The following is a 22,182-nucleotide window of genomic DNA, read 5'->3' as shown; positions in this document are numbered from 1 at the left end:
CATATTCCACCCCTCTGTTCCAATGCGGGTTGGTGGAATACACATGTGGCAGAATTTCGTTGAAATTAGACACATGTTTTCATTCACCGCCGAGCACGAGATGAATTATAAATACAAATTAAGCACATGAAAATTCAGTGGTGCCTGCCTGGGTTTGAACCCGAAATCATCGGTTAAAACCACTGGGCCATCACGGCTCCATATTTATATATGAATTAATTTTAATATTAATTATACTAGGCCGATATAAGCTGTCTTCTGATTTCGGTAGGTCAAGTCTTGAGTAGTTTGTTTGGCTCTTGCGGTAGTTTCCTGCTTCCATACAACTTCAGGTATTCGATCATTGATATTTAATAAAAAAATATGATCTTGAAAGTTGGTAAACAATTTTTATCACTTCAGGTGCAATTTATCACTTCATAATAAATGCAACAGTGGTGGAAGTTCACTAACGAACGATGGATGGATGGCAACGATGGAGTTGAATGGGTGAGGCTGGTGATGGATGCGGAAATAAACAAAAACGACTATGGGTCCTTAATTCTTCTCTTTATTTGTGGCCACCTCAGATACACTTTTAATTATTTTTTTAACAGTAATGCCACAATGGATCACTTGTTTTAGAACCATCCACACGCAATATATAAAATAGTTTATATTACCTACTTACACGTGCTTTATATTTTAAGTTCAATTTTTTATTTTTAATATTTTATCGGAACATATATAACAACATTTGTTTACGCGGCGCACGCCAGTCGGCATCTTCCAGTCGACATGTTCGACAATCATCATCATATTTTAGCCAATTTACACAAGCCATTAATGAATTTAGGTGTATAAAGAATCACTCCGTCCATTGGTGAAAATTATGTATGAAAATTCGTTTAATAGATTTTGTGTTTTATCATTCGGACAGAGAGAGAGTTAGATGGGAGACCGTTTTATAACATGGAGTGACATTTGATAATTTTATAACTATGTATAATACAAATTAAATATAAAGCTCATGATCATAACCATTGGATATTATAAGACATCTTGAATATTGTTGTAAATTTGAAATGTCTCCAATTACTTCTTTAAGCTTTTTTTTTAAATTTATAATAAACATTAAATTCGATTGGAAAATGGATAAAATTCTTGGAAATTCAAGAATACAAAATTAACAAGCTCATGATGTTAAAAATAATATAGCATTGTTTACATAAATCTTGTTCTATTTCTTCCTACTCTTTTAAATTCAAAACATATCCCAGTTAAAGCATACTCGTTCCTACCTGTATGACCATAACATATTTTGGGCTTACAGATTGGGTTTTAGGGTGTTACTTTTAGATCTCTACCGCCCTCTACTACCCTGTTAACGTTAACATTAACTTAATAAAAATTATAACAGCATATAATGCATTAATACATACGTATTAAACAATGTTTTATAAGGGGTATACTAATATTTTGAATATATGAATAACTATAAAGGATATAACATTGTTGGAAAATTAGTATTATTAGTAGACTAAATATATTATAAACCTATAACTATACAAAAGATTTGCATTGCACATCGTTGGTCTTTATATTCTAAATATTAATTTGGATAAGACAAATCCTTCAATTATTAAAAATATTTTTAAAAAATATGAATATTACTATAGTTATGAATAGTCTAAACTTGATGCAGTTTGTGAAATTCTCACTTGACATGTACTTCTTAATAAATTTTGACATTGACGTCGAACGAAGAACGTGTAACCAATAAAATAAACAATAGTTTTTTTGGATACAAAGAAGAACAATGTATATAAGCAAAATTAGCAAAAAATAGTGTTTAACTGACCAACTTTTAGCAATTATAAGTGATAATTTTATGACATTCTACTATTATAACGTAACCTGTGATGTTTAAAAATATTGAATATCCAAAAATAATGTCTTTATTTATTAGCCGTTTAGTTCAAATAAAAAATAACAGACTTAACTAGCTTATGCCTGTTTCTGGTATTAATAACATGTATATACGTCACTATTTCTAGAAAAATTAAATCAATGTGACCTCGTATAAAGTAAATAGTACATATCACACAAAAAGCGTTAAATAGTCAAACCATTTGAAGTTGTATGAATGCATTGATTTAATAACAGACTTCGTGTACCTAACAAATTGAAAGAGGAAAAGAATAATTCATGGAAAATGTTAATGCAATTAAGAATAGCTTTCTACTTAAAAATGATGTAATTAATATATATACATATGTATAACTAATTCAAACTTTCGCTTAAACTTAACTTATTGTAATGAAAATATTTCGACTAGGATCAAAATTGAGAGTCATCACCTGCCCTTTTACTTTTTTTTAATAATTAAATAATAATAAATAATTAAAAAATACAAAAAACCGGAATGCATAAAAGTGAACTTTAAATAAAAACTGGAAAAAACAAGTTCAGCCCAGTTGTTTAGAATTTTGTATTAATATTGAATAGCGATAACAGAAGAGACCCATTATGGGGTATGGAGATTTGAGTCGGTCTAGATTTTTAATAAATCCCATGAACATTTATCAGAAAAGTTCTCCGAGGAACATCGCCGATATATATATATATCACTCGTGGGGTAAGATCTCAACCGATTTCACGGATTAGAATCTGCCTCACTGCGTCGCAACAAAGGGACGTGTTCTATGCATTCAGGCTCATCCGAACTTATGAGACAGGACTAATAAAATATTGTCAAATGCATGTATCTACATGCTAAATTGCTTTTTTTTATTTAAATAATATTATATAACATGTTGTGTAACTCAATAATATTATATAACACGATGGATGGATTGTGTGAAAGACGATATGGTTAGAAAGAATGTTAGTTGTGAGATGACGGCCGACAGAGAAGTATGGAAGAAGAGGACATGCTGCGCCGACCCCAAGTAAAATTGGGATAAGGGCAGGAGTATGATGATGTTGTGTAACTCAAATGTTCTGTAGACTACAGAACCATGTGAGTTCTATGTATTATTCTTGTATGTTAAGCTGTATGAATATTGAAAATAGCTAATATTGGTACAAAAACACTTACAAAAAGTAAAGTGCATCGCTCGTGTGTATTTTATGATGACCTAATCAAATTTGTATGTATAAAAGCTGTCTTCTGATTTCAGTGGGCACAGTTCTAAGATGACAAGGATCTTGGTAGTTTGTTTGGCCCTCGTGGTCGTTGTGTGCGTCCATGCCGCCCCAGGTAATTAATAGTAGAAATTTAATTTGAAAATATTGATATTATAAATATTATTGAAAGCCATTAAACAAGTGTATCTTTTCAGGTTATAATAAAGGAAACAATGATGGAAGTTCACACAGTGGGGGTGGAGGTGGACTAGGTGGAGGTGCTGGCGGTGGTCTTGGTGGTGGAGGTGGAATCGGTGGTGGCGGTGGCTTAGGCCACGGTAACGGCGGTGGATTTGGAGGTGGATTTGGAGGTGGAAAGGGAAGTGGCGGTGGATTTGGATTCGGTGGTGGCAGCAGTGGTTCTGGTGGTGGTCTTGGCGTGGGTGGCGGCGGTGGTGGCGGTGGCGCCGGAGGCCATAAACAAAAAGGAGGATACGGGTATGGATATGCATTTTTATTAATTTCTTAAAAAGTAATCACACAATGTATCGTTTCTTTTAGTGTTTTACACACGCATTGTATGAAACAATTCAACTCTTTATTTACACGCTTTGTATTTTAGTGCCAATTTTTTAGATTTTTACTGTACTATAAGAGTAATGTAAAAAATCGAAACATAGAACAATCTTGTTGTTTTATTTAATCTATCATTATCATTAGTAGAGAAGCGAATAAACTTGATGGCTAGTCTCTGCCCAAGACTGCACAAGATGACTAAGATGTATCTTGTGAACTCAGTGTTTATATTATGTTAATCTATAACGCCTTCTTTTTTATTTTCAGACGTTAAATTTGACTACAGAATGGGAAATTCCTTGGAAGTTCAACAATACAAATACAGCAAGCTCATTGTGATTTAAGAGTATAGCATTGTTTACATAAATCTTGTTTTATTTCTTCTTATTCTTTAAACTAACCTAACCTAACCCAGTTAGAGCATATCTTTATGATCATAATATAAAAATAAAATAATAATAATCAGCCTGTAAATTTCCCACTGCTGGGCTAAGGCCTCCTCTCCCGTTGAGGAGAAGGTATGGAGCATATTCCACCACGCTGCTCCAATGCGGGTTGGTGGAATACACATGTGGCAGAATTTCGTTGAAATTAGACACATGCAGGTTTCCTCACGATGTTTTCCTTCACCGCCGAGCACGAGATGAATTATAAACAAATTAAGCACATGTAAATTCAGTGGTGCCTGCCTGGGTTTGAACCCGAAGTCATCGGTTAAGATGCACGCGTTCTAACCACTGGGCCATCTCGGCTCTTCACCACTGGGCCATCTCGGCTCTTCACTGGGCCATCTCGGGTTTTCACTGGGCCATCTCGGCTCTTCACATATACCTTATACTTATATTGATGATAATTTGGGTAATAGTTTTAGATACGTCCACTGTAGAATATTACGTAAGTCTACACCGTTTACCTTCATATAAATATAAAAAACATTATAATAAATTTATTATGTAGCAGACTTTATGGTACTCCTCATGAAACAATAATTATATCATCTAACTTTTAAATTTTAAGCAACATTAATTTCGTTAAATAAATTGATAAATATAAAAGTTTTAAAAAGAATATTGTCTTTTAAATTTACTTTTAATTTGTATTTCGAGTTTATAATAACTCACTTAAGATAACACCAATTCCATTAAGAGCGTTTATGCCTTATTAGCCGTTTTCTTAAAGCCATTGTGAACCAAATATTTATTAGTTACTTAAAAAAAAAATACTTTATAAAAGTTTAGTCTTTTTTTAATGGAATCTATTGAAAAAATCTTACTGATATTTAACAAACTATTTGTTAAAAATGCATGTTTTCAAACTCAGTGTTCATTGATCTCTGTTTTACCCATAAAAACGAGATGTTAGTTTCTATGAATACTACATAAACGAGCAGTATGACTTCTTTATAACCAAAAATAAATAAAAATAAAAAGCCTTTTATTTCTCACAAAATCAATTATACATTATATATATTTAACAATTAATGAAATGAAATAAATTAATCTTTATATTATTAAATTATATTAAGTTAAATAAGTTTTATTAATTATATTAAAAATAATGAATTTTAAATTGTATAATTTCTTATGTTAAGTTATAATTTATTTACAAAAATAATGTAAAAAAACTTGTATTTAGCATTTTTTTTGGCAAGAACCCTTTAGGTGAAGGCCCCTTCCAGAGATTGCCATACATTTCTGTCTATTGCCTCTATTACTCAGTCTCGTCCAGCTATTTGTATGATGTCGTCTGTCGTGTTTGTGGCCTACCTCTTTTTCTGTAGCCGGCTGGCCCCTTCCACATCATGGTACGTCTAGTCCATCTGTCATCAGTCATTCTCACTATATAGCCCACCCATCTCCATTTTAATTTCTGTGCATAGCTTAAGGCATCTATAACATTTGTCTTCTTGCGGATTATCTTTTGTGATATTTTCTGAAGTTTGTTTATTTTCATCAGACTACTTTCGATACTTCTTTCCGTTGTCATTTTCTTGTTTTTATTCTTATGCTTGTCAAACCTGGAAATTCACCATTTCGAGGTTTGACAAGCATACGTCAAGGAGGGTAACAGGTATGTATTCATTATTTTTCTTTTCAGTTCCACAGGGAAATTGCCTTTCAGTACTTCTTTATAGCTCCAAAATTTGTTCCAGGTCTTTTGAGTTCTTCTGTATACTTCTTGTTGATTATTTTGTGCGCTAAATGAAATTTGTTTTCTTAAATATATTCATATTCTAGTTTGACGTCTTCGAGTTTTATAGGTTCATGGTTTTGATAAAACAATATATACCTATGTATATATTATTTTATCCTTTCGATTAAAAAAACATTCCTACATTATTTTTGAGAAAAAAGAAACGTAAGTGCACAATAATTTAACTCTAGAAAACGACATCCTTAAACTAATAAATACTTGTGAAATTATAGAGTTTGTCTTTTTTTTGGAATAAATAACATTCATTTAAATTACGTTAAATTATAATTTATTTATTTTTATAAATTACCTATCATAATTGAAAGGAGAAGGGAGGACATAATCTCTCGTTACAAATATGACCAGACTTATTGGGGTGAAGTTTTATGATCTATTTTAAGAGGACAGTCCTTGCGGAACGCCTAAATAGCGCTTACTATTTTCGAAATATCTTAAAACTGGAGCATTGATTATGGATGAAAAAAAACATTCAGTATCTTAATAGATAGATCTCAAGTTTCACCGCACGATATTTATAAAATTTGTATTAATAACTCAGTGAATTCATCGTCAACATCACTCCAAACACCGAAATCGACCTTTTCTATTAACATTTTTTAAGCTATTTAGCTGCTAGTTTATACATGTATTTTTGGTTAAATGGGGACACAAAAGTGTAAATAATAAGTTCACCGTGTTAAATTTCTATTATATCACATAATATTATAGTAATTTTTATTTAAATATTGCTTACTTTTTGGCATTCGTCGTCCATACTTTTTAGTATGGAGAAAATCATTTGACGGTTTTGACTTATTATTCGACATCGCTGTCAATAAATTTTCAGTCCCTCCCCAGATCTCAAGGTGGGAGCACGTCAGTTTTTATTTCGAGTCGAGTCTTATAATTTCGCGAATCGTCTACGCACACATAGACAAGTTAGCATAAGGGTGGGGCGCGAGTGTCGTGGGATGCAATTGTTAATTTTTACTTTTCAAGAAGTATCGACTATTAGTCAAGTCACATATTATTAAGTTAGTTCTTTGATAAATAAATATTTTTGTAATAATTAGTAAAAATTTAACGATTTTAATTGGCTTTTTAATTAGCCTGTATGAATCTACCCCATGGCGTACGAATTTACCGCATTTACTGTACGAACGTACCCCTACCATACCATACCATACCAATACGTGGGGTACATTCGTACAAATATTTTATGTAGAAAAAAGCCTATAACCCTTTAACCTTTTGTCATAAGAATTTTGGACTTTTTTGTAACAAACTATAATATATTTGTTACACTTAAGCACATAAACTAGGTAAATACGACAATTAATCACATCGTAAAAAAATAAAATCTGAAAAGTGTACGAAGGGTAAATATTTTCCCCTAATGTCGAATTAAAAGTACAAAATTGTAAGGATGAACATAGTGAATACCCGAATGAACCTGAATGTAATGTAATTTTTGCACTATCCTGCTTACTTTTTTCTCTTAATACGAAATTTAAAACAAACGCCAACTCATACCCAAACTCATATCGTTTAGTTCGTCTGCTTAATTCCTAATTATTTAAATGCTTAATTAAAATAGTGCATAATGCTAAGCAAAAACGGTTGATATACATTCCATTTTGTACTGATGCTATACTTAGTTAGTACCTTTCATGACCAGATATCGTCAGCGGGCCGCCCCCTTGATTTTTGTGTAATATAAAATAATTTTAATTGACTTGTTTAACCAAGAAGATTTATGTCTTTAGTTTTTAGTTAATTAAAAAAAAACTGATTCATATTTACCTCCATTATTTTTATTTATAAAATTTAAGTAAGTGATTATTTAATGTGTCTTAACGCCCTAATTCGTTATACCTACCAACCTTAAAATATCCAGAAAATAATTATTTAGTTAGAGAAGAGCAGTAGAATCAATAAAAATCATAATGTATATGAGGCATCTTAATGCACTCTGACCGCACCCTATGCTAACAAATAATTTATAATTGTGTTTGCGAGTGACATCCTTATAGCTAATACATTACTCATAAATAAATGTATTTTTATAAATCCTACGTTATGAACGCGCAATGAAAATTTAATTTATTCGTTGCAACGAAAACAAGCAACTAATTGTCTAGGGGGTGCGTACGATACACTGCACAATGCAAGTGTATTATTGGAAAGTACCTATGTGTGTGTTCTAAAATAAATTCCCACGCTGACAAACTATGCTCTTAACTATTATAAACTTTTTATTTCACGACAATACTTTTCGACAACTCTATATTTCAAATGGTGGAAAAGGATAACTACTGAGTTTATTGCCGTTTCTTCTTGGTAGAACCACCTTTCTGAACCGGTAGTAGCTTTACATTTGATTCAACACTAACATTATTATTCGAAAGTGCTTTTATAAGCCTACTTGAATAAATAATATTGTGATTTTTTATTTGTTATTATATAAGATGTTGACTAATATTGGTATTAAAAAAAATATTAACCATTGCTTTGATCACCAATGCTCCACCAACCTTGGGAACTAAGACGTCGTGTCCCTTGTTATTTTAGTTACACTGGCTCACTCACTCTTAAAACCGCAACTACGATATGAAATATTGTCGTTCGACAGTAGTATATAAGATGAATAAGCACAAAACCATAATATAAAATACATTAAAGGAACATACTAAATTAACCACCATAATGTCATATATATCTAATTCGAACGAATAGTAAAAACTTCATTAGACACAAACAAAACTTTGATATTTATGAAATTCGTAGCATTATTCTATATTATAATAGCACATTTGTACCTCTTACTCATTCATTCATTATAACTATACACTTCTTAATATTTCATCAACATGCGCACGCGTCGTAAAAATACACTCTCATATTTTTTATTACGCGCCAAAAAACATAAAACTTCAATAAAATTGTTTACAAAATAATTATTTACAATGATTGATAAGTATATACTGTATAAATCATGACCATGAATTCACCTTAAATACACACACCGTACATTTACCCATTGAATCGTTATTTCGATCCGCTAGGCGAAGAATGAGTCAGCTATTATTGTTACACGAATATAATGAATAGCCAAGCCATGAATATTGTTGTTAATCCACAATAATTCACAGTAATATTAACTAATATCCCATTTTGTACGACATTCGACCAGTTTCTTTGAATATATACATACCTACGCTGTACGTTTTTCTAAACGGAGAAGAGTTAATACTTGTAACAAATATAATACTTGTTTTCAATAAATAAGCAATTTATACTAAAATTTCTGTATTACATGGAGAATTAAAGATAATATGGTAATATTTTAGTTTGTAACTGAGAGTCTTATTCAATTGGTTCAACAGATTCAGATTTATCTATTACAAACGAATAAATCTTTATTATATATCATAATATTATTATGTACGACTCGGTCCGCACGATCCACGCTAAAATAGTTTTTATTGTTATAATAAAACATCCCTCTCTACAATAGTAAGTAGTTGTTTTCAATAATTCTAATCCTACTCAAATATCATTTAAAATCCTTGTCTCATAATTACTTTAACTTCAATAACATTGGACTTTATTATAAATTACCATCCCCCGTTTTAACCCCAAAAGGGGGTTGATTTCTAAAGATACATTATTAGTACACCTCCACACTACCATAGAACATACATTTTAAATTTCAAGTCTCTTACTTCAAAAACATAAGACTTTCATACGAACTCCCAACTTCTGTTTTACCCGCTTAAGGGTGGAATTTCAAGTTTGTATATGTTATAGTTTCTGAGATTTAGTGATTAATAATGAATGAGTGGTATTTCGCTTTTATACATATAGATTTCCTTAACCAAATAGCTGATCGGGAATTTACCTATTAGATACTTACTTTTTATAAAATTTTTAAGAGCATTGTAAACATTTATATCAATTGGTTTCGTATATAAGCTTTATCTCATCATCGCATATTCACAGTCCAGAAATGGCAAAACTCGCATTAATTTGCCTGATCCTTGTAGTCATTGCCTGTGTGTGTGCTGCGCCGGGTAAGCTTGTATTTTTTTCATATTTTTCCGTTCATACTTTTGCTTGCGTTAAAAACGCTACTACGTTATAACTAGCAATATAAAAATAAATGATTTACTTTTATGATTTCAGTTTACCCACGCAAGCGCAAATTAGGCGGTGGTGGGTTCGGTGGTGGAGGCGGCTTTGGCGGTGGCGGTGGTGGCGGCTTTGGTGGTGGCGGCGGTGGCGGTGGCTTTGGTGGTGGTGGTGGATTTGGTGCAGGAGGTGGCGGCGGAGGCGGCGGCTTCGGTGGAGGCGGCGGTGGCGGTGGCTTTGGTGGAGGTGGTGGATTTGGTGGAGGAGGTGGCGGCGGAGGCGGCGGCTTTGGTGGGGGCGGCGGCTTCGGTGGAGGCGGCGGCTTTGGAGGCGGTGGTGGATTTGGAGGGGGTGGCGGATTTGGCCGTAGAAGCAGATTTGGCCATGGTTGATGTGGCACATGGCGACAGCGACAGTATAGGCGTATCTAAACATAAACAATAGGATAATAACACAATAGATAGGAAGATCAATTATTAATACTAAAAATATAAAAAGACCCAAAATTGATCCTGTTGTTAGTTGTCGTTAGTTTTTTTAATATTGAGGATTTTAAATACTTTTATGACATCTATTGCAGAGACTGTTTCAAATAAAAATCATTTAGTAACCTAGCTGCATCTAATGTAGATGATCATATAAATTCGAAGAATTTATTGTATAAAATGATTTAATATGATAAAATTCGGGATTCCAGTTCAACAAAGAGATTTTACGGGATACCATAACACAATCCCACGAATTATTTTAAACTCTAATCTGAGATCTAGCAGAAACGCTAAAATAGCTTCACAATTCATGAAATCCAATCAAATACATATTCCAATCTTTTATTCCGTATACTGTAGTTATCCAATAAAATCTGCCGCTCCGTTATTCGCAATATTTTTTAATAAATTTAACTAAAGTTAAATGCACAGTTTTCTGTAGCATCCCATGATTAAAGCTAAACATCATAAAAAAAAGTAAGTAAAAAACAACATAATAATTAAATTAAAATATAAGCTTACTAACAAAATAATTTACTCAAGGCGTACTTAAGATTTGTTAAAAGCACGCGTAATAGTTATTTGACTACTATAGTAAATATTGAGATTGATTACACTTACGTCAGTTGGATTATGACAGTTTTTTTTTTTCTAATTTTATGTTCTCACAAACAACCCACGGTATTGGTAACACTGCCGAATCCCTGTTAGAAGTACCAGCTAAACACAATTCAATTATTTAAACACCAAGCATGATACGTATTGAGCTGAGTTAGTCAGTACAAATAATATTATAATGAATTATAAAATACATAAGTCTCAGATTGGGAAATATGATGATTTACTGCGCGTAACATTCAATAGATCAAAGTGACTATTTATCACAATGTTAGTACAATTGCTACCTTACTTGCTACCAAGATTTTTCTTTATTCATATTATTATCTAAGTCCGTTAAGTGACAATTGCATTTATTAAAAGTGTAAATATTATGAGTCTGAAGTAATACACAGATAAAAAATCAAGGCCTCCCAAATAATTGCAGTATCCTTTGCGAATTCATCGCCTATTAGTTAATGTAAAAAATAGTATAGACGCATAAATAATTAATTTCTGTGAGCGCTTTATAGATGATGTATTATGTAATTATTATTAATAAAAAAGCTTAACGATCGAGCAACATTTATTTCGAAGGGTTTTGGGAAAACTTTCTATCCATTTAAAAAATATATTTTCATTTTGGACATGATTTAATAACACTATCAATCAATTATTTTATTTACATTAAAAAATTACTTTTATCTACGTTATCATATAGGTATATATTATGTTACTATTAAGAAGAAAAAAGGTAATATAGTTATAATTATTCTAGTGGTATCGCCACGCTGCATACTTTCCGTAGCGTAATATAACTTCCTTCGAAGTAGTAAAAACTTTTGAATCACTTAATTTAAATGGACCAGAGTTTTTTGGGATTTATCAGTTAAAATTATTGCCAACATAATTGTCGGTTTGGCTTCTTATTTAACTGTCTTTTTCAATAAATTTATAGAATTTGGTTATTTTCAAGGTCTATTGAAAATAACTTAAGAAATTCCATTATTTAATTCTGGTGATAAAAATGAGCTAAACAACTATAGACCAATCTCAGTTTTGCGAGTATTAAGTAATATATTTGAAAACATTATGCTTAATCAATTATTATTTTATTTCAACTTGATCAGGATATTCTCGACATTTCGAGTATATACTAATACTAATAATAATAATATACTATTGGAGTTTTTTGTGACTTATCAAAAGCTTTCAACTGTATTAGGTAGGATATTCTTTTAGAAAAACTTAGATACTGTGGAATCAAAGACCCTGCATTAATATTCATTTCCTCCTACCTTACCGAAAGAGTTTTGAAGGTTGTTTTCAATGGGATGGTGCAAAATCAAATGGTGCTTTGGCACAAATGGGTATAACACAGGGCTTAACTTTAGGACCTCTTCGGTTTTTACTATACAGAGTGGCGCCTAAGTCATTACAATAAATAAAACGACTAATATTCGTCAATATAAGGGTGATAAAATTATTGGACCGGAATTAAAAATGAAAATTATAAAATAAAAACAAAATATTAGAGTAAGTAATTTGTAAACAATATTTTATTAACGTAACATAACAAATATATCAAAAAATATTAATTACAAATTACTTAATTATTAAAAAAAAATACAAATATCTTTAATACGTTAACGTCATAGGCACATTACATGTAAACGATTTACCTTATTTTGTTAATAAGACTTGCAAAATTGTACTGTTTGCAGATGATACATCTCTTTTTTTAAACTAGACAGAAGGATAAACAACTACGACTTTGTGAGCCATGCTCTGTCACAGATTTTTGGTTGGTTTGATATAAATGCAAAGAAGACTAAATTAAAGATAATTTCTCTCGCGATTATTTTGAATAATAAAAATCTTGAGTTTGTTTAGCCGGAAATCTTTCTAGGTATTGACCCTTGACTTAATTCAATAAAACTTCAGTGGGAAACCCAATTGTATGCTCTAGCAGGGAAACTGATTAGTGCCATGAATGCAAACAAAAAAAATCGAAAATTCACAGACAAGTAATTTTCATAGTCTTATGCCATATGGAATTTTGTTCGGGAGAAGTTTTGCTTATAAATCGAATATTTTAACTTATACTAATTAAGATTAAATGAATGTGCCTTACTAATAAAATAGTTTGATTGTATTTTAGTACTAAGTTAGTTGCTTTGCTTTCTAATCTTATATTATTAAATTGCGTTAACTTTTATTAGTCTTAAAACAAATGTTATATATCAGAGTCATATTTAAAATGAAATATATGTGCATGTACAAACTTAATTAAACAAATATAATTTACTCATTTTTCGTTTTTGTTTTGGTTTTTTTTTCACTAATGTGGTTGTAGCATGCTATAGTAATTAACACACTAATTAGCATGTAGTGTTTGCTTTTAAAATATTTTACATAATCTATGTATGTATATAATTGTATACTTATGTAAGAATGACAAATGTAAAAATCGCTAGCAAACCTAATAAATGAATATATTAAAATTGTATTTGTTCTGCAAAAGAGAGCTCTCCGAACTATTTATAACAAGGATATAATTTAAAGAAATAAGAGTGTAAACAGCTACTCTATAATATATTGATGTTAATATCATGTTTATACGGAATAATATACAAAAATCTCCATAAAAGTTGATATACATACTATTACAAGAAAACCTTGTAACCTGTGCATTCCTCTTACATACGGTACAGAAAACGTTTTTGGGCAATAGATACGCATATGTAAATGTAAACAATTTAAATTGTGTCTAGATTTAGGATTGGATTCCAACACCGGACTGATTAAACAATAATTGTGAATTCTAAAATCATTGCAAATCTGTTTAATAAAAAGAGCAACTACTTGTCTAAGCGTGTTTCCTTCCTTTTATATTATCTAATTATTAGCTGCTTTCCGAAACGAGTTGAAGTATTGACGATTGTAAAATTGCTTATTGTAAAGTTTATTTGATTAAAATACATTTGATTTAATAAAATAAACCATATTATAAAATATATATAATCATGAATACTAAATATATTTAAAAACGAAGTTATTTTAACATTAAACAGTACACAATTTCATAGTTTTGTTTTTTTTGGCATTCAACGTTTGTAAATCTAACCAGTTTAAAGTTTGTTTCACCTGACACGTCATTTTTCCTGGTCATTAATACCGTGGTCAAAATAACTTTAGTCTTGTTATTTCAAAATACCTTCTTCTTTATTTTTTTTATCATCTGTGTTTGAGAAAACATTACAAATAAATACATCCAACATAAAATACCATTCTGAATTAATTATACCATATCCACCGCCTATGGATTGTTATGGGGATTGTGGGTGCGTTGCTGACCATTGAGGAATGAGTAAACTATTTTCTTGAAGGTTATTAAGTCGTATCGATTTAGAAACCTACCACCCCTTTGTAGAACAAATGCTGTTAAATTTTATAAATATTAATTAAGCAAAAGTGAAAAGAACAGCTGGTTAGAATTATTTTTGATGACCTTATGATCAATACATTTTGGAAGGATAGGATCTTTGATCAAATATTACATTTTTTACGACAAATATTTTTTCGAATAATTTGGACAATTATCTCAAAAAAAAAAAATAATAATATTTTGATGATTTAATAAAAATACATTTTTAAGAATTATGAAATCGACATTTTAATACCTGCTACGTCTATTAGCTATAATATACAACAATTTTTGTAAAGAAAAATGTTAGGTGTCTCATCACTTGTAAATACACTTTACTGCATGGAGTCCCGCTTAGTTGCGAAAGAAGTAATTAGTAATCAAAGTTAATACACATATAAGAAACTTTTATATACAAAAATAAAGAAAATAAACAATTTTATATTCTTTGAGTCATATTTTCCTTATAAACGAGCCATAAGAGGTCAATAGCAATAGTGGTCCGTCAAAGTTGTGCATATATAGTAAAATATAATTTAATATATATACATATATATATATATATATATATATATATACTTTTTTTCAGGCACGTATGAACTTTCATAAATCAGATCAGATCCTTCATAATTAGTATTTCACTGCGCCTTTGTCTAAATTGACACCAATTGAAAGATGATATCCACCTGACCGACTTCAGCCAGGTGCGTTGCCGGCCTTTAAGGAAGGAGTACGCTCTTTTCTTGAAGGTTCCCAAGTTGTAACTGGCGAAAGCTGGTTCCAAAGAGTTGTTGTGCGAGGCAAAAAATATCTTAAAAATCACATTGTTGTGGATTTTCAGACATCTAGATGGTGCGGGTGAAACTTAGAATTTTAACGAGATGTCTGAAGGTGAAATTCAGCAGCCGGTATTAATCCAAGCCAATTACGCAGAAAATACATAGTGTTTGAGTGTGTTTAGAAATATAGGTAAACTCTCTATATATCTTTATAATACTTGAAAATACCATTTGCTGAACTATGTGGTAGGCATACAAGATTTTTCGTAAAAGTGGTTATTACCTTCATCGCTACTTTTAAATTATGGTCAATGGGAATTTACCATGTCAGTGTTTTCTCCCATGATTAACTTTAATATAAAATGAAATAGTATGGCAGTGCACGTTTTCTATTAGTGACCTCAGAAAAAAACAGGATTAGGATTTACGTGGGGAGTCAACATCTAGCATGAGTCTCAGTACTCGTCAAAGCACACCCCGAACATATTTGATATATATGAATGTACATGTACAAAACATGTAAATATTTTTAAAAGAATCGAGTAAATATAAATATTGTAACTTTTCCTTATACCTTGCTAATTAACAATTTATTTATGAAGATCATTACAAACGTTTAAGACAATTAGTTTCGTATATAAGCTGTATCTGAACGTCGGATATTCACAGTACAAAAATGGCAAAGTTATCATTCATTTGTCTGATTTTCCTGGTCATTGCCTGTGTGTTTGCAGCGCCGGGTATGTTCGCTATTTATGTCTTTATTTTATAACCATTTTATTGTTTTGGTTTTTATTTTATATTTTTCTTTTATTTGGTTATCTAGGCCCACACAAATTTGGTGGTGGCAAACGCGGCGGCCATAGTGGAGGTGGAGGCTATGGTAGAGGCGGTGGCTATGGTGAAGGTGGCGGAGGTGGTGGCGGCGGAGGTGGAGGCTACGGTACAGGCGGTGGCTATGGTGGAAGCGGCGGAGGTGGCGGTGGCGGAGGTGGCGGTGGATACTAGACGGAGACAGTGGTGGTAGCTCTAGCTGACGCTGGAGTTGCAGATTAGCGCTTTATAGAATTTACAGGTGAGCAATCAAATTTTGTTACAAATATGTTACGAGTTCTGGTAATTTTGTCATGGAATGTCTTTTTTAAAAAAATGATTTTTGTAATTTATTTCAAATGTACTAAAACAGCAATATTTAAAACTAGCTGTTACCCGCCCGCTTCGCTGGGCGTATTAAAATTTATTTAAAATTAGGTAGCAAATTCAACAAAAAAGTTAATTACCTACATACATTAATATAAATCAAAAATAGCGTCGGAGCTAAAATTGTGTACTTAGTGCTAATCAAGTTCCTAATTTTAAGACTTTAAAATCGATTAAATAATTTTTGGCCACAATCCTTCCAGCTTTTGAGTCAAAATCGGAAAAGATACAGAATTCGATACTGTGTTTTTGAAATCGAAAATAATTACCAATACACTTACTCTGAGTATTTAGATTATTTACAACCTGTGTTATCAAACTTTTCAACTCACTTGAAGTTGTACTCATATACTTAAATCTATGTTGATTTGATGCTAAAATATATAATTTTCAAATATAGTTTTTAGTCTTGCTACTTTGTACCTAATTTGTATTATTTATTTCTAACATCTAATATTAGTTCTTTAATATATAATAATGCACGCCAAAAATAATTTTAATGTGGAGGGACGCGCCTTCTTGAATGAGTAGATAATATATACCCGCAAATACTAAGAAAAATACTATAATACTAGTAAAAACTTATGTAGAGTTACGATTATTACGATTATAGATTCAAAAAATAATCAATCGAGTATTATATATAATCGATTATAATTTTGAATATAAGCCAAGAAATAATACAAGACTGGAAGTTTCGATGGGAACAAACCGTATATAATGAATAAGTATACCTCGCGATTCTCTGTGATTAAATTTTAAGTACATAGGCTTATGTTTAGTATCTATGATAAACACATGAACAAATGCGTCTCATTACATTAAAACCAAGTCAGTTTAACAAATTGGTTTTACACGTCCGGTCTTTAGGGACGTCAAATTACTTCTCACCTCAATAATATTGGTTTATGTAACGTAGTTCCTTTAACTGGTTCATTGAATCATTCAAACTCTCAAATATTCAAACGCTTTATAATAGTCGTATAAATACTGATATACATGTAAATTTCAGATATTCAGTGGAAAATGACACCTCAGACGTCCTAAAGAAAATTCAAGATCAATGTAAAATTCACTAAAAAAATCAGCTTGTTAAAATTATTGTAAAACAAAAAAATAAACATACCTTCATACTATTTGTATTTTACTAATTATTATAAGTAAAACATCCATTGGGGCAAGTAGAACACCTGGGGGTAAGGCCGAGTCGTATCGCTAAGCTACATAACGCTTTCTTATATCGTCGTATATGCGTGGGGCATACATATAATATAATATATACATCGTACTACATACCAAATATAATAAAAAGATAAGAGAAAATATATTTTTCAAAAAAATTGTGGTTTATTTATTTTACTCAATTTTATTTCATATTAAATTATTTTATCATCTAGCGGGCGTCCTGCAATAGTTAAATTTATTTTTCAGAATTATATGCTGACCTAGTTTTAAAAAATAAATATATAACTTTTTAAAAATTTATATTAATATTACATGACTATCTAGCGTATGATTTCCTGATAAGATCAATAGTTCATCTTCTACTATACACATCAATAATGTCATAACAATTTGATTATTGCAATGTTTATTATACTTTTATCATTGTATGTTATTAGAATCAATCAATATACACGTTTTGAGATATTCAATCTGTTTTTGTAGGTGTTTGACAAATTGTATTTATTTATAATATTAATTATATTTTGTAGTTTTACTTACAGTATGTTCACAGCAAAGCTAACAACATTTTCCTGTTCAATCTCATTTTCTATTCCGTAGGCAAAAAGACACGTTAAGGAAATAAATAAAAAAATACCGTCTCCAAAAGCTTACATGTACATTACAGGCAGTCTGTGGTATTACAATTACATGGGAAATCATTAAATATTGTACATACAAAATTTGCTGTTGGAATGTATGAACAAACTTATTGTGATACTGTAAATACTTCAATTGGACAAACCAATGATACTACTCGTTCTACGTATGTAGGACTTTAAAAAAAAACTTGGTACAGCACAATCATTGTACGGAAACCCACTCAACGCGAGTTCGCAATTGCCCGTCATTTTTGACCAACGTATTACGTGTTTTTATAGGCACACGCACGCTCCTCGCCAAGGAAGAAAACTTTTTTTCACATTTATGCCACGCCCTAACACATTCTAATCAATGCTTATTATCTAAAAGGTAACACCGCTTACTTGGTTTCTTGTCACCTATAATAAGGAAAAATATCGTCTATTAATAACTCGTGTAAACATTATCAGACTGCAGTAATACGCAAACAAAATAAACAGAAGGTCTCGCAAGTAACACTGATTATTAAGAACTCGGATCGTTTCGGAGTATTGTTGCCACTTTATCACAGATCAATAAGTATCGACACTCAATATGTATGTATGAATGTACAACGATAGGATAAAAAACTCAAGCGCAAGGTCTCGGGTTTCGTGAAGTATAATTTTTAGATGATGATGATGATAAGTTTTCGAGATTTGATTAAATATAGTTTCTTGTTTTTTATCTTTTTAAGTGGCTAGAATGAAGTTAAAAACCCACTTCCTTGAAGAACTTTATAACTATGTGCTAAAGTTTATCTTTGATCTTTTCCTGCTCAAACAAACAATACAATAATGGCACCTTTAACGTTATTGTAGCAACCGATCGTTTTTGAGTTACTAGTAACGAAGCGTTAAATTAATTCCTATAATATTTAACGAAACGTATCTATTTTTAACAAAGTCTTCAACCTCAAAATCAGGTTTGGGCTGACAAACAGTGAGATCTCTAGAGAGATCGATAGAAGGCCCTTTATAATGGTTTCTTTTATTTGCCACTGTTGAGTAAATAAATCGTAAAAATACAACCTGCAAATAAATTTTAATCACATCACCTTTCATACAAGTAGGTAAAAAAACTATTAAATAGATTTCTATAGTCATGATTCCAATGTAAGTTTCCGATGACATACAAAGAAACAAGTACCAATAATAATATCGCTGTTAAGTTTTTTTTTTACTATAAAAATAAATAAAAATATATTATAATAGCATCGATATTATATATAATATATTATGAAATAAATAATTTAGATTCCTTAAACTAATTTCAATTTGGAGATTATAAGAACAGGATTTCTGATATATTATTAATTTCTTTAAAAGTTACTTGAAAATTCAATTATCGTAAGTCGGAAAAATCAATCGGCTATTTATTTTAAGTACACCATAACCTACCGTTTAACTAAAGAGCAAATTAACGCATTATAATATAAACCCTTTTTGATAAACATATAATCATTATAATACTATGTCTCTGAGAAACTGACAATAAATAAATATTGTCTAACATGTCCTATAGTTTTTAGTTTTACAGTTTGTTATTAGTTGACAGTTTAAGAAATTATAAGTGACCCATGACAAAGTCATCTATATAAATGGAAAACTCGTTCGATGAATACATTTTATATAACCATGTATTGTTTAATATGATTTATTAATGCGGTAAAATCAAATCGTATTCTAAGATTTATACAGAACTTATATTTACAATAATAGCCTCTTACACATTAAATATACTAAACATTGGTTCAGGATATAGAAATCGTTACATCCAGTACCCATCAGCCAATCAGGACTTTAATGAAATTTGCGCAAAAACACTAACAAAAAATTTAAGAACATAGTAAACATTTGTTATATCATGACATAATCAGGTTCGTATATAAGTTGGTGCGGGATGTTGACGGGCACAGTTCTAAGATGGCGAAGTTCGCAGTAGCTTGTGTGGTCCTCGGAGTCATTGCGTGTGTTCATGCAGCGCCGGGTAAATTATTTTGTAATATTAAATCATGGCTGGATCTTGTCTGACTTTATAATAATAGATATACCAACGTGTTAAAAAGTTACATTTAGATTCTTAATCAATTTGATGTTAAAATTTTATCAATAAATACATCAATTTAACTTCATTTCATTTTCAGGCTATGGCGGCGGAGGTCATAGTGGTGGAGGCGGATTTGGCGGCGGCGGTGGTGGCGGCGGTGGTTTCGGCGGTGGCGGTGGATTAGGCCACGGAGGAGGCAGTGGAGGCGGATTCGGGGGTGGTGGTGGATATGGCGGCGGAAGTGGTGGTGGACTTGGCGGTGGTCAAGGCGGAAGCAGCGGTGGTGGACTTGGAGGTGGTCACGGCGGCAGCGGAGGACTTGGCAGCGGAGGTGGAGGTGGTGGCGGCCTTGGCGGTGGCAATGGAGGAGGACAAGGCGGTGGCCACGGCGGAAATGGTGGCGGAGGACTAGGTGGTGGCCACGGTGGTGGTGGTGGACTTGGAGGTGGCAGCGGCCTTGGCGGTGGCAACGGAGGCGGCGGTGGCAGTCACGGTGGACACGGTGGTGGTGGTGGACTTGGAGGTGGCAGCGGCCTTGGCGGTGGCAACGGAGGCGGCGGTGGCAGTCACGGTGGACACGGTGGTGGTGGACATGGTGGTCATGGTGGAGGCAGCCAAGGTGGAGGATACAACAGTGCCAATGCCAACGCCCAAGCCAGTGCTAGCGCCAGTAGCGGTGGTTACGGCGGCCACAAAGGTGGATACGGGTGAGTAACAATGCTTAATAATGAATACAGTATTATTTTATTTTGAGCCTTTTTATTAGAAAATTAAACATTGATAAGCCATTTTCATCATTCCAATAATATGAATGCAATAATATTCGTACATCATTTAAATGGAGGTTTAATAATGTTCTTATGTTCAACAGTGTAAGACTGTCACTGAAAAAACAAAATACACAATAATTACAACATAAATGTTTTTTACAGACGCTAACCCGCTCAAGAAAGTCGAGAATTAGATAAATTCAGAAGAAGAAACCTCATTGTGATATAGAAATTACACGATTTCATAATATTGTTATTAATATTATGTAATAAATACTTAATACATCGGTTTACCAAATGAATTTTTTTTTTTACTATATATACTGACCCAACAACGATGTGTCATACAGACCTTTATTTAAATTAATTCAATATGTTTTATGCTATTAGACGATGAAAAATATTTTTAAACAACGTCCAAAAAAAGTGAAGGTTATTTAAGTATTAGACGTGTATCGTTTTTTCATTATATATTTCTCAAATGGCAAAACAAAAAATTGTACCTATAAAACAGTTACTTTATTTTAAATTAGATAATCGACAATAATTTACTTGTAAAATTTATTGAAGCTTAAGCTTATGAAGCAAATTAAAAAAAAAGCTAAACGCTCATAATATTAATCAACGTCGTTACCTATAAATAATATTAATATCATGGTAATCTACACCGAACCGCAATCGTCGTCTTGTCATCTTATTACTGAAATAATTACTGGCAAAACCACAGGGTAGAGAATTTAATACAATTATATAATAATAACAAGTCGGTAGGTCTGACAATAATTTTTCCACTAGAAGCTTGAAATTAACTTGTTCGTTGTGTGCTGTATCTCATTGAAAACCTTTGGTCTTGTCTACGCTCGTGTTCATCCCATCTGGTAACTAGTTACCGTACAGTACAGTCTAGACTGAGGGTTAAGTGATGAAAGAAACAGCTCTCTCATCTCTCCCAATTATATATTGAGTAAAAATTATTATAAATCTATAATAATAATGAGGAAATGATACGTTGAAAATAA

At 31.8% G+C, this 22,182-nt stretch overlaps 2 protein-coding genes and 1 long non-coding RNA gene across 6 annotated transcripts; all 3 read left to right on the top strand.

Moving 5' to 3' along the window:
• Positions 1-3,135: 3,135 nt before the first annotated feature.
• Positions 3,136-4,051, top strand: LOC113401406 (uncharacterized). The gene is made up of 3 exons (XM_026641318.2): positions 3,136-3,241; positions 3,324-3,606; positions 3,952-4,051. Exons 1-3 carry the CDS (start codon positions 3,178-3,180, stop codon positions 3,956-3,958), a joined length of 354 nt encoding a protein of 117 aa, XP_026497103.2. The 5' UTR covers positions 3,136-3,177; the 3' UTR covers positions 3,959-4,051.
• An 11,926-nt stretch (positions 4,052-15,977) lies between these two features.
• LOC135193301 (uncharacterized) lies at positions 15,978-17,629 on the top strand. Its single transcript, XR_010309143.1, has 3 exons — positions 15,978-16,039; positions 16,126-16,374; positions 17,512-17,629. It is a non-coding gene; the product is annotated as an uncharacterized LOC135193301 (long non-coding RNA).
• A 2,596-nt stretch (positions 17,630-20,225) lies between these two features.
• Positions 20,226-21,461, top strand: LOC113401404 (ctenidin-1-like). 4 transcript variants are annotated; one of them, XM_064216662.1, is made up of 4 exons: positions 20,226-20,333; positions 20,491-20,988; positions 21,019-21,100; positions 21,326-21,461. In XM_064216662.1, the coding sequence occupies exons 1-4, from the start codon at positions 20,270-20,272 to the stop codon at positions 21,330-21,332; spliced, it is 651 nt and encodes a 216-aa protein (XP_064072732.1). In that variant the 5' UTR covers positions 20,226-20,269; the 3' UTR covers positions 21,333-21,461. The 4 variants fall into 4 exon arrangements, with proteins under 4 accessions (XP_064072732.1, XP_064072740.1, XP_064072735.1 ...); XM_064216670.1 differs by having other exon boundaries at positions 20,227-20,333; positions 20,491-20,880; positions 20,947-21,100; XM_064216665.1 differs by having other exon boundaries at positions 20,227-20,333; positions 20,491-20,927; positions 20,964-21,100.
• Positions 21,462-22,182: the final 721 nt, after the last annotated feature.

Source organism: Vanessa tameamea, chromosome 2 (assembly GCF_037043105.1).
Source record: "Vanessa tameamea isolate UH-Manoa-2023 chromosome 2, ilVanTame1 primary haplotype, whole genome shotgun sequence".
NCBI classification, from domain to species: Eukaryota; Metazoa; Arthropoda; class Insecta; order Lepidoptera; family Nymphalidae; genus Vanessa; species Vanessa tameamea.
The sequence above is the reverse complement of the archived record's forward strand: the minus strand, read 5'-3'. Positions and strand labels throughout refer to the sequence as shown.